Source organism: Aquarana catesbeiana, linkage group LG13 (genome assembly GCF_042186555.1).
Source record: "Aquarana catesbeiana isolate 2022-GZ linkage group LG13, ASM4218655v1, whole genome shotgun sequence".
Taxonomy (NCBI): Eukaryota; Metazoa; Chordata; class Amphibia; order Anura; family Ranidae; genus Aquarana; species Aquarana catesbeiana.
The window spans coordinates 87693600-87706991 of record NC_133336.1 but is presented as its reverse complement, the minus strand read 5'-3'; the positions used below and the strand labels follow the sequence as shown (position 1 = coordinate 87706991).

Genomic DNA, 13392 nt, shown 5'->3' with positions numbered 1-13392 from the left:
GCTGAGAGAGTAAGAGGACAAGTATCGAAAAGTATGGACTCCCTATATTACATATAGGGAACAAAAACCCTAAATAAAATCTTTAAAGTGGGGTAGTATTAAATAACCTGTAGTAGATCGTTCAGGGGAGGGGTTAGTGGTTGGGGGGGGGGGTGGATGGTATGGAGGGGCAGAGTACATTGGGAATTTCTTTTTTTTTTTTTTTTTTCCCTCTTGATGTTGGTGGGTTCTTTTTTTTTTTTAGGTGTAGGATAATCAGGGTTCTCCCTGATGAAGGAAATTGTAACAAGAGTAGAAATTAAGCGGTTGTGTTTAGAATATCTGGAAATGTGAACAACGAAGTAGGGTAAAAAAAGAAAATATATATAACCTCCCTATAGTGTTTAGCGTGTGTCGAGAGGATGATAATTGTAAAATAGAGGGAACGTTGTATTGATGGAACCATATGTAACGTTGTATTTCTATTTTTTGTGAAAAAATAAAGAATTTATATAAAAAAAGAATCGTTATCGTGATTAATCGTCAAGAATCATTATCGCGATCTTGACTAAAAAGTGTTTCACAATTCTTTCTATGCAAAGAATTCTCTCTGCTCTTCTGAATACACAGCCATCAAAAGAAAGGAAGAGAAAAAACAGGCAGTCTGCCAAGAAACAAAACATTCTTTATCAGTTGAACTAAGTATAAACATTGTATCAATGTGTCAATGGAATAGACTGTGTGTGTAAGTGAAAAAAGTTCTAAACCTTTTTCTGACATTTGTTGGTTTCAAGTCAAAATCATTTTTTTTTTTGCTAGAAAATTACTTAGAACCCCCAAACATATATATTTTTTTAGTAGACACCCTAGAGAATAAAATGGTGGTTGTTGCAATATTTTATGTCACACTGTATTTGCGCAGCAGTCTTTCAAATGCAATTTTTTTGGAAAAAATTAGTTTAATGAATGAAAAAAAAAAAAATCTAACCAGTAAAGTTAGCCCATTTTTTTTGTATAATATTAAAGTTTTTACGTTGCGAGAATCGTGATCTTTTTATTGTAAGCAAAAAAAATTGTGATTCTTATTTTGGCCAGAATCGTGCAGCTCTACGTGTTAGTATAAAGCCGGCATTAGACGGTGGACAATTCCCACATCAACACAAACAGTGCTGACTGGGGAATCCCTTCTGCCCAGACATTGTATTCTTCCAGTGGGGGAAGCTGCCCCCTCCGGGAGAAAACTGTGATTATTGCTAGAGGCTGTAGCAGTCGCTAGGGATAATAGCAAGCAAAATCCGTCAGGCTGTTTGTACCCAAGTTGATCGATCAATCAAATTATTGTACATCGTACATTCAGCCTGCCCATACAGGGTTTGAATCAGCAGGAACCAGCCGAGATTTGAACCGTCTCTGGCCGGCCTAACTGTACAGATCATTGCAGTTAGTTAGTGTATCCAGATGATTTATACCTTGTTTTTTTTCAGGAAAAATTGGGCTTTCATTTGGTGGTAAATGGCAAAGGATATCTGGTGATGTTTTCCTTTATTATCAAAGGTAAACTGTCCCAAAACAGTAAATATAATTTTTTTAAAGTTTAGCTGTATATATTTTTTGCTATTACCATAACCTACCACCAAACTACTCAAAATAAAATTTTCTGCTCCTAAGATATCACATACATGTATGTTATTTGTACCGGCGTAGGGCCCAGAAACAAAAAGTGCACATTTTGCTTTTTTATCCTACCTAAAACACACTGGGCTCCATTCACAGAAAGAACTCTCACGAGATATTTAGGTATCAGGACACATTTTGCCTAAATATCGCATACGATCATGAGACTAGATCGTTTTGCGGTATTAACAGAGAAACGCTTAAAACGCTTGGTAAATACTGCATGAAAAGGCGTTAAAATCCATTCACAGAAGCAAATAATTAAATGCATGTGGAAATTTACGCCTGGGATATGTGTCTTTGTTAACTACAAAGACATGCTAGTAGGTTAATTGGATCCTGTCTAAATTGTCCCTAGTATGTATGAATGTGAGTTAGTGACCTTAGATTGTAAGCTCCTTGAGGGTAGGGACTGATGTGAATGTACAATGTATATGTAAAGTGCTGCGTAAATTGATGGCGATATACAAGTACCAGAAATAAATAAATAATAAAATAAAATAACTGTTCATACACATTGTGTGTCTTTTTTTATTTTTTTTATTGTTTTTCTAAATGCTTGTTGTTCCTAGGATGTACTACTTTGCAATGTACTTTGCAATGTAATTCACCATTTGGATATTTTTTTTCTTTTGGATGATGTCATGTGAGAGATCTTCTCTATTCTGTCATGGAATGTTAACTCAAAATGTAAAAGAGCATTATTATTTAGATATTTGAAAAGTTATCTTCCACATATAGTGCCACTTCAAGAAATTCATCCAATGGGGAGTAAGCTTTTGGCCCTTAAGAAGCCTTGGGTATAGAAGGCATATCATGCTACACATTCCATATTTTCAATATTGATTAGTAGATCATTACCATGTATGGTGGAGGATATATTTTCTGCCCCCCCCCAGGGTAAATACGTGCTGGCTGTGTTTCTTCTGTGGGGTCAGAGATATATAGTTGTTAGTGTGTATATACCACCCCCCTTGTGGGGACTCTTTTATATAGTCTCATAGAAAAGATCTCTCTGTACGGTCCAGCTAAGTTATTGATAATGGGAGACTTTATCCTGCTTTGGATAGACCAACCCCTCCCAAATAATTTTCAGGAGAACTTTTTAATTGGGCCAAAATGGTAGATCTGGTAGAAGCTTGGCTATGGAAAAATACATCAACTAGAACATACTCCTGTTTTTCATCTTATAAGACCGCCTCTCGTATAGATCTACCGTTTGCAAATTTGGCGATATTGGCAGATATGGTAGATGTTAAATACTTGCCGAGTGGGCTATCTGACCACGCTCCGCTTTTGCTTATACTTCGCCTGCATCATTTTCGAGACGCAGCACAATGGAGATTGGGAACTCACTGGATTTCACATCCAGACGTGACCAATAAAATTCCATCTCTTTTAACAGAATATTGGGAGTTTAACGCAGGGTCGTCCACTTCAGCAATAACATGGGACTAGGGATGCACCCAATGAGTTTTTTGGTGCCAAAACCGATACCGAAAATAAATCTTCCTTGATCCTGAAAACCGAAACCCATACCGAAACAACACCGATACTAAAAGTGATCGTTTTTAAAAATATTTTTATACAGGAGATGGTCAGCGTCTGGGGACATGGTACAGGAGATGTTTAAAGACTGCAGAGATGTACAGGACATGGTCAGAGACTGAGGACATGGTACAGGACATGGTCAGAGAATTAGGACATGGTACAGGACATGGTCAGAGACTGGGGACATGGTACAGGACATGGTCAGAGACTGGGGACATGGTACAGGACATGGTCAGAGACTGGGGACATGGTACAGGACATGGTCAGAGACTGGGGATATGGTACAGGACATGGTCAGAGACTGAGGACATGGTACAGGACATGGTCAGAGAATTGGGACATGGTACAGGACATGGTCAGAGACTGGGGACATGGTACAGGACATGGTCAGAGACTGGGGACATGGTACAGCAGATGGTCAGAGACTGGGGACATGGTACAGCAGATGGTCAGAGACTGGGGACTGGTACAGCAGATGGTCAGAGACTGGGGACATGGTACAGCAGATGGTCAGAGACTGGGGACATGGTACAGCAGATGGTCAGAGACTGGGGACATGGTACAGCAGATGGTCAGAGACTGGGGACATGGTACAGGAGATGGTCAGAGACTGGGGACATGGTACAGGAGATGGTCAGAGACTGGGGACATGGTACAGGAGATGGTCAGAGACTGGGGACATGGTACAGGAGATGGTCAGAGACTGGGGACATGGTACAGGAGATGGTCAGAGACTGGGGACATGGTACAGGAGATGGTCAGAGACTGGGGACATGGTACAGGAGATGGTCAGAGACTGGGGACATGGTACAGGAGATGGTCAGAGACTGGGGACATGGTACAGGAGATGGTCAGAGACTGGGGACATGGTACAGGAGATGGTCAGAGACTGGGGACATGGTACAGGAGATGGTCAGAGACTGGGGACATGGTACAGGAGATGGTCAGAGACTGGGGACATGGTACAGGAGATGGTCAGAGACTGGGGACATGGTACAGGAGATGGTCAGAGACTGGGGACATGGTACAGGAGATGGTCAGAGACTGGGGACATGGTACAGGAGATGGTCAGAGACTGGGGACATGGTACAGGAGATGGTCAGAGACTGGGGACATGGTACAGGAGATGGTCAGAGACTGGGGACATGGTACAGGAGATGGTCAGAGACTGGGGACATGGTACAGGAGATGGTCAGAGACTGGGGACATGGTACAGGAGATGGTCAGAGACTGGGGACATGGTACAGGAGATGGTCAGAGACTGGGGACATGGTACAGGAGATGGTCAGAGACTGGGGACATGGTACAGGAGATGGTCAGAGACTGGGGACATGGTACAGGAGATGGTCAGAGACTGGGGACATGGTACAGGAGATGGTCAGAGACTGGGGACATGGTACAGGAGATGGTCAGAGACTGGGGACATGGTACAGGAGATGGTCAGAGACTGGGGACATGGTACAGGAGATGGTCAGAGACTGGGGACATGGTACAGGAGATGGTCAGAGACTGGGGACATGGTACAGGAGATGGTCAGAGACTGGGGACATGGTACAGGAGATGGTCAGAGACTGGGGACATGGTACAGGAGATGGTCAGAGACTGGGGACATGGTACAGGAGATGGTCAGAGACTGGGGACATGGTACAGGAGATGGTCAGAGACTGGGGACATGGTACAGGAGATGGTCAGAGACTGGGGACATGGTACAGGAGATGGTCAGAGACTGGGGACATGGTACAGGAGATGGTCAGAGACTGGGGACATGGTACAGGAGATGGTCAGAGACTGGGGACATGGTACAGGAGATGGTCAGAGACTGGGGACATGGTACAGGAGATGGTCAGAGACTGGGGACATGGTACAGGAGATGGTCAGAGACTGGGGACATGGTACAGGAGATGGTCAGAGACTGGGGACATGGTACAGGAGATGGTCAGAGACTGGGGACATGGTACAGGAGATGGTCAGAGACTGGGGACATGGTACAGGAGATGGTCAGAGACTGAGGACATGGTACAGGAGATGGTCAGAGACTGAGGACATGGTACAGGAGATGGTCAGAGACTGGGGACATGGTACAGGAGATGGTCAGAGACTGGGGACATGGTACAGGAGATGGTCAGAGATTGCAGACATGGTACAGGAGATGGTCAGAGATTGCAGACATGGTACAGGAGATGGTCAGAGACTGGGGACATGGTCAGAGAATCAGAGAATGTGGACATGATACAAGAGATCAATGCAGCCTCACCAGTGTCCGTCAGATGCAGCCAGTGTCCCCAGTAGGGCAGCCAGTGTCCCCATTGCAGCGTAGCAAGTGTCCCCATTGCAGGGCAGCTAGTGTCCCCAGTAGGGCAGCCAGTGAAGGGAGAGAAGAGCCGCTGCCTGTTTGATTACAGCGCCTGGAACATCACAGCTTTCATTTCAATAGCTGTGTGTTCCCCGCTGCGCGCCGTCACATACAGCCCCTCCCCCTTGTCAGGGGAACTTTGATAGACAGATCACCCGTTCCAGGATTGGACGGGTGATCTGTCTATCAAAGTGCCTGGACAAGGGGGAGGGGCTGTGACGGCACACAGCGGGGAACACAGCTATTGAAATTAAAGCTGTGATGTTCCCGACGCTGTAATCAAACAGGCGACGGGGGCTCTCCCTCCTTTCAACGATATAGGAAGCCCCCCTGACAGGCGGCACCAGGAGCGGGGCGGAGCCCCGCCCCCCACCTCATTTTCGGCGCCAGTATCGGCAAAAATTCTCTTTCGGCTTTTTGCCGAAAGGGCCATCTTCGGCCAATATGTTTCGGTGGCCGAAATTTCGGTGCATCCCTGCATGGGACACTTTTAAGGCTTACACAAGGGGACAGTATATATCCGCTATCAAATCGGTTAATAAGGATCGGCAATAAAGGAGTGATGCTTTGAAACTTATAGTGGAGGAAAAAAACAGACCAATACGCTGTGGATCCTTCAGAGTTCAATTTTAATGCTTTACTTCATGGCAAACAGGCGCAACATTTGCATATGGCGGAGGTAACAAGGTTGGATTTATAGCAAAATAAACAGAAGTTTTTTGAGTAGGGAGATCATAATGGTAGTTTCTTGGCCATGATGGCTAAATATGAACAACCGAGTATTCCAATATCGAAAACACGCACACTGCTTCTGGAGACATGGTCTCTTCACAGCCTAAAACTCTGGAGATTTTTTGGCAATTTTATCAGACACTGTATACATCTCAGTTGTGTTCTGATTTTCAGTCAACAGAATTGGCGGCTTGGCTGGATTTAGTTGCACTAGCATGGTTAACGGATAATGAGAGGGAGATGCTAGTACCCTCGAAAACATCGTAGGAGGTCCTCTAGGTCATCGGTTTGTTTCCATTGGGGAAGTCACCGGGGCCAGACAGGCCTCCTATCGAATTTTATAAAGCTAATGGAGAGCTTTTAGCTCCCATACTGGCTTCTCTTTACTCTGATTGTCTGAAGGAAGGAGCCTTACCAGAATCAATGAGTCATGCTCATATAGTTTTAATCTACAAGCACTCAAAAGATCCATCTTCTTGTGCTTCATGTAGGCCCATTGCACTATTGAATGTAGATTTCAAGATTTTGATAAAACTCATCTTCAGGGGATTACAACCATTGCTGCCTGATATTATTGATTTAGATCAGATGGGGTTCGTGTCTGGTAGGGTTACAGATGTGAATTTAAGGAGATTATATACCAATACTCATGCTTCACATCTTAATATAGGTTCTAGGGCACGGATCCTCAAACCACGGCCCTCCAGCTGTTGCAGAACTACACTTCCCATGAGGCATTGTAAAACTCTGACATTCACAGACATGACTAGGCATGATGGGAATTGAAGTTCCTGAACAACTGGAGGGCCGTAGTTTGAAGACCCCTGTTCTAGGGTTATTGCCTCCCTAGATATAGAGAAGGCTTTTGATACTTTGGAGTGGGCCTTTTTGTGGGAGAATGGGCATTCCAATGGTATTTATAAAAAATGGTTGCAGATCTTATATAGAAATCCAACAGCTGCAGTGAAGATGGGGGGGGGGGATTGTCAGTTTTTTCATTGTTTAGGGTAACTCGGCAGGGCTGCCCTCTCTCTCTGACCTTCTTTGCTACGGAGCCTGTGGGGGAGGCTTTACGCACCTCCCCCAATATTAAGGAATTGCGGATTGGTTGGTTGGAGGAGAGGGTAGTCTTATATGCAGATGACCCTTTACTATTTTTACATGATGCTGGACCCTCTCTCCAAGAAGCTTTGAAGATATTGGACTCTTTTTCAATAGTTACAGGGTTGAAGGTAAATTGGAGCAAGTCTTTGTTGTTTCCAACAGATATGGAGGCCATACTTAGGAGCTGTAATTTCCCGCCAAGCTTCTGAATTTATTTCTTTGAATTTGATGCCGATTCTGGGAGATATTGGGTCGAAATTGAAAGTATAGAAGTCTCTACCATTATCTCTATTGGGATGTATTAATCTTCTAAAAATGAAAATTATACCAAAAGTTATGTACTTATTTAGACACTCTCCCCAGTGGCTTCCTATGTCTTTTTTTACAAAATTAAACTAACTTTTCTCATCTTTTTTATGGAGATCGAAGAATCCCAGGTATAAATCAACTACCCTAATACGCCCTTGTGAGCAGGGAGGATTAGCTTTCCCGGATTTACATAGATACTTTTTAGCCACTCAGTTGGTTACGGCCGCATGGTGGCTGAATCCTGATATATATAACTCCTCTACTCGATTGGAAGCGATAGCAGTAGGCTCTATGGATGCTCTTAAGGCTCTTTTATTTAGGGGCCGTAGGGCACCATATCAGTTGACCCCTTCAATGCTTATCACTATTGGTGCCTGGGAGGCTGGTCTTAGATGTGAGCATTACCCTAAGGGTGCTTTTTCTCCAAGTGCTCCTTTATGGTTTAATCCTACTCTTCCTTAATTTTTAAAGCACCAGAGCCTATTGCATGGACTAAGTATAACATTAAATTACTTTCTCAAGTGATTACTGATCGGAAACTACCTTTTCTACACTCACCTCAACTTTTAATGTCCCAAGCTCCCATTTATTTAGATATTTCCAACTTCTTCATATATTTCATGCACAGTTTTCCACAGGATATTTTAACGATTAGACAATCCACTTGGGAACTAATACTTAGGTTTGAGTGTCTGGATAAGCCCACCTTGAGATTGAATTCTCATCTTATATCAATTTCTATCCTGCCATTAGAGGCTCTTAGAGCTAGGTGGGTGCGAGATATACCAGATTTAGAAATGGAGGATTGGAAGGGTGTGGGATTTCCCTTTGCAATCTTTGATATCCTTGAGAGATCGTATGATCCAATATAAATTGGTACACAGAGCATATATTATGTCACATAGACTTAAAAAGATAAATCCTGTGTGCTCTTCGGAGTGTTGGCGATGTGGCACGAATCGGGGGATTTTACACATATTTTCTGGACTTGCCCATATATAGCTATCTTTTGGGTGGAAGTGGTGGATCTATTGGACTCTATCACTTCTGTTCCCTTACCGATTTCAATGTCTGTCTGTCTATAGGGCCTGGTAGAGACTATTCTTCCTACAGTGTCTGAACAAGTGTTTGCTAATATAACATTATTTTATGCAAGAAAGCTAATGCGCTGCATTGGAAGAAATATCGGTCCCCTACGCTCTCATATTGGAAACAATTGGTAAATAATAATTAGGGCTGCAACTAACGATTATTTTCATAATCAATTAGTTGGACGATTATTGTTTCGATTAATCGAATACTTGGTTAATAACCTTAAAAGTGTGGTGTATAATTTAGTTAATATGTAAAGTTTAAAAAAAGGCAATTTATTCTCAAATACCTCTATGCAGTGGTAAATATAAATAACCAACTATATGGTTAGAGAGCAAAATCTCTAATCCACTCTGAGAATAACAGACAGAAGAGATATACTGTATATACTATTAGAGGAGATATATATTGTATGTACTATTAGTCCTCATGCACACAGACGTTTTGACAGCTGCTTTTTTGAGCTTTTTTTGCAGCTTAAAAAGGCCTGTCTATGTTAGTCTATGGCTTCATGCCCACCTAGGCGTTTTTGAGCTGCAAGTGGCATAGGCGTTTTTAAGCTGTAAAAAAAACCCAGGACCAGTGGGTTCTGAGAGACGTTTTTCAGCTGTAAAAACGCTCTAACGCTGAAAAACGCTCAAAAACGTCATTCACCAACGTTTTTTAGCGTTTTTGATCCATTGAAAAAAAAAAAAAAAAAAAATTGAAAAAAAAAAAAACGCTCAAAAACGCTAACGCGGAAAAACGCTCAAAAACGCTAAAAAACGCTAATGCAAAAACGCTGAAAAAAGCTGAAAAAAGTTTAAAAAAGTCACTGCAAAGATACTGGCGTTTTCATAACGTTTTTTTTAACAGCCTGTGTGCATGAGGGCTTAGAGGTTGAATCTGGTAAATATCATCAGACTCAGATCTGCAGATCTTGCAGATTTTCAAACAGAACTGTAATATATTATATGTTGGCCATATAAAAACAATGTCTTCCTTCAAAAAAAAAAAAAGTCATTTTTAAGAACGTTAGTTCGATTTTCGAATTGTTAGTGGGGTCAAATCGACATTCGTTTTCAACCACAGCGACAGGAAAAATTAAAATAATAGAAAACTGCTTGGTCAAAGGAATTTTCAGACAGACAGTGTATGTGGTTTTCGTTCAGAATTTACATTCAGTTTAAAACAGAATGTTAAAAAAACAAGTGAAAATTTCAAACAACATTTTTTCATTCAGCGAATGTACAAAGATTTTTCATATAAATAATCTCGTCTGAAAATTGATCCATGTGGCTAACATAAGACTCGGTACACACCTATGCAGTTTGCTTTTGATCTGTTTCTACAGTGCTTTTAGCTGTGCGTTAAGTACAGTATAGAGTGCCCCAATAGCAAGGTCAAGAAAACTTCTGCCATTAGAACCACTCACTTCCTGCCCAGGACTACATGTCCCATGAGGCATTGCTCCTCACACATTCACAAGTTCTCAGGCACTTACTGACATGTATGAATGATGTACTGAGCTGTATGTGTGCTGCACTGTATTTCCTGATATGTAAACAAATAATGCATTCTGTATGCAGGCCAACTAATCGGCTGGCCGATTAATCGATTATGAAAATTGATTAATTTAATAATCGATTAATCGTTTCACCCCTAATAATAATCTTCCATTGTATAGAGATACTTACATGAATAGGGGCTGCCCTAGTAAGTACGTGAAAGTGTGGGCAAACTGGCTGGAAAAACCGTATACAGCATCGAATGCCCTTGGGGGCCATTGTTTATAATACGTGCGTTCCCATATGAGAAATGTTTGGGGTCATTGGGGAAAAAAGGAACTAATGTTTACTTTAAAAATCTTTTGTTCTCTTTTTTTTTCTCTCCATTGGATTAATAATTATCACCCTATTAGATTGTAAGCTCTTCTGAGCAGGGCCCTCTTAATCCTCTTGTATCTTATTGTATTATAACTGTATTGTCTCCCTTTTATATTGTAAAGCGCTGCGTAAACTGCTGGTGCTATATAAATCCTCTATAATAATAGTTAAATTGGATTTTGAAATTGTATTATAATATTTTTGTTTCAGTGTGTATGATGTCTTGTTGTGCTTTGTTTTGTTTGTCTGTTAAGAAATGTAATTAAAAAAAATGCATGTGGAAATTTAGTAGTGGTCCAGCCATGGGGTATTTGAGGAATGTGTACTGGTTGTTAATGAGCGAGCAGGCGGCAGCTACCCACTCCTTAACAACCACTTTGTTTACTGGTCTATTGATGTTAATAAATATAGTGCCATGCAAGACTTCATAAAATGAGCAATGTTTTACCGGACCCTTGTCTAAAAACACAGCTCCACGGAACTGCATGGTGCTGCAACCCTATGCAATTTAAGCGCACCCAGAATCATGCTGCATTTTCCGATGCACTGGGGTGTCAATAATAATGGCACCCCCGCGTCTGTAGCAAAAAAAGCAGCGCGTTTTGCCTGCAGATCTGGAACACGCACACATATATGAACTTATGCTTACGCATTCCTCCTCTAGTATACACTGGGGGTTGATTTACTAAAGGCAAAAACACTTTGCACTACAAGTGCACTTGGAGGTGCAGTCGTTGTAGATCTGAGGAGAAGATCTGAAATGAGTGGAAGCTCTGCTGATTTTATCATCCAATCATGTGCAAGCAAAAATGACGTTTTTTTTTTTGTTTTGTTTTTTTTCTTGCATGTCCCCCTCACATCTACAGTAGTGCAAAGTGGATTTGCCTTTAGTAAATAACCCCCAATGTGTCTATTTCTCCATTCAAGAGGAGAAAACAACATAAGGGCGGGCTGTACAGTGACTGATCACTGCAATAGCCAATCAGAGAATATCACAGCGATCAGGTGACTGGGAAGCGGGCCTCCTGACTCCCAATCATTAGTAGGAGACTAGCACAATATATACGGCCCCACAGGATTGAGATCCAATTTCGGGAGGCTGCAAAATCCATACTCACCGTGAAGGGGTGAAATGTAACGAAATTTACTAATCATTTACACAGGAACTTTTGAGCAGAAAAAAAAAAACAATTGTTGCGGCGGTGTAGGCGTATACGTCTAAGGATCATTATTACGTATGAACTTTCTGCTAGCAAAGTCCTGCGTAGAGATCTGTGTTTTATTGTGCCATGTGCATCAGGAGACCTCACTCTTATCTTATCCTCCAGTCTAGGCAAAACCAACACTACATTATACACTGGGGGGGGGGGGGGGCTGTCCTGGTGTTTAGGATGGAGTGGGAGGTTGGGGAGTGTTGTGCACCATATGATGTCATACATGAGACTCATCTACCTTCCACACAGAAGTTCTCCGGAGGTCGGTGAAGTCTTCCCCATAGATGGCCTCCAGGACCTGCAGTTCGTTCTCCTGTCTGTAGGAGTGAGTCTCCTCTGGCTGCAGGGGGCGCTGCTGCTCCCTGTGACCGGAGAGGGCCCCCAGTCCGGGGGTGTCATTGGAAATCGTTACATTTCCCTGGCTGCCTGCCATACTACAACGGAGACATCCCGAGATCCTTTGCCAGCTACCCGGATAACAGTACACGCTGGCTACCGCCCCTTGCTGTGCTGGATGGTACTGCCCATAATGTCCTGAGTTGCAGGTCGCCATGATTGTTAAGGGCAGCCACGTTAAAGTCGTGCGCTGCTATTGGTAACGGAAGTGACGTTTCGTCGTGGCCATCTTACTACACCCCGCACTCCTCCATAATAACGATACACGGAGAAGGGGCCAAGCGGACAGCTTGTTACACCCACCGGAGTTTTGCATTTCACAGTTATTTTTAACAGGAAACGGAGCTCATAAGGTGAAATACAGTATTTAGAAGTCCGACGGACTGTTTAGATGTTGAATTTTAAAAGCAGCGGCAAACCTGCTCATCTCACAGGTTTGCTAATGTGAAAGAACAGTACTGCTTTTATAATTCAATATGTAAATAGTCCGATGGTTTTCTGAATACTGTATTTCATCATATATGCTACGTTTTCTGTTGAAAATAACAGTGAAATGCAAAACTCCGGTGGGTGTAACAAGATGTCTGCTTGCCCCCTCTCGGTGTATGCTTACTATGGAGGAGTGCAGGGTGTAGCAAGATGGCGGCGGCGGAAGATCACTTGCGTTACCAATTCTGACGGAACACCATATTGGTGCTCTATCGATCTGCTGAAGCTAAGGCTACCATATTTAGTGTGGTAACCACAAAAAAGCATGGAATTGCAGAATAGTATTAGGGATGTTCTTTTGTAGTGTACCCGAATAGTATTAGAAATAACTAAATGGAAGAGTTTTACATTCACATATTTTGCAGCTGTGTATTTCAAATGTGGTAAAGTGCACCTGTCAAGTTGATACCTTAGAAATACACAGTTATTAGTACTTGAGAAATAACTTGAGGCACCTGGTGCAGTTTGCCAGAGAGTGGGCGTGGCTACATGGCTCTAAATATTTGGGGGGATTCCATAAAGCAATTACAATACTTGTAAAGATCCCAACTGTCCCTGATTGGAACAAAGTCCCTCTGTCCCTCATTCCTCCTCATTTGTCCCTCATTTTGGTCTGATCTATATACACTCACTG

General features: G+C 42.5%; 1 protein-coding gene across 2 annotated transcripts in view; it reads right to left on the bottom strand.

The window, feature by feature from the left end:
• Nucleotides 1–12437, bottom strand: part of EIF2AK4 (eukaryotic translation initiation factor 2 alpha kinase 4) — a 208410-nt gene extending 195973 nt beyond the window's left edge. For both annotated transcript variants that reach the window (XM_073610756.1, XM_073610757.1), the window contains exon 1: nucleotides 12112–12437. In XM_073610756.1, the coding sequence (XP_073466857.1) occupies nucleotides 12112–12426 (315 nt within the window). In that variant the 5' untranslated portion in view covers nucleotides 12427–12437. The remainder of the gene's footprint in view (nucleotides 1–12111) is intronic.
• Between the last annotated feature and the right edge of the window lie 955 nt (nucleotides 12438–13392).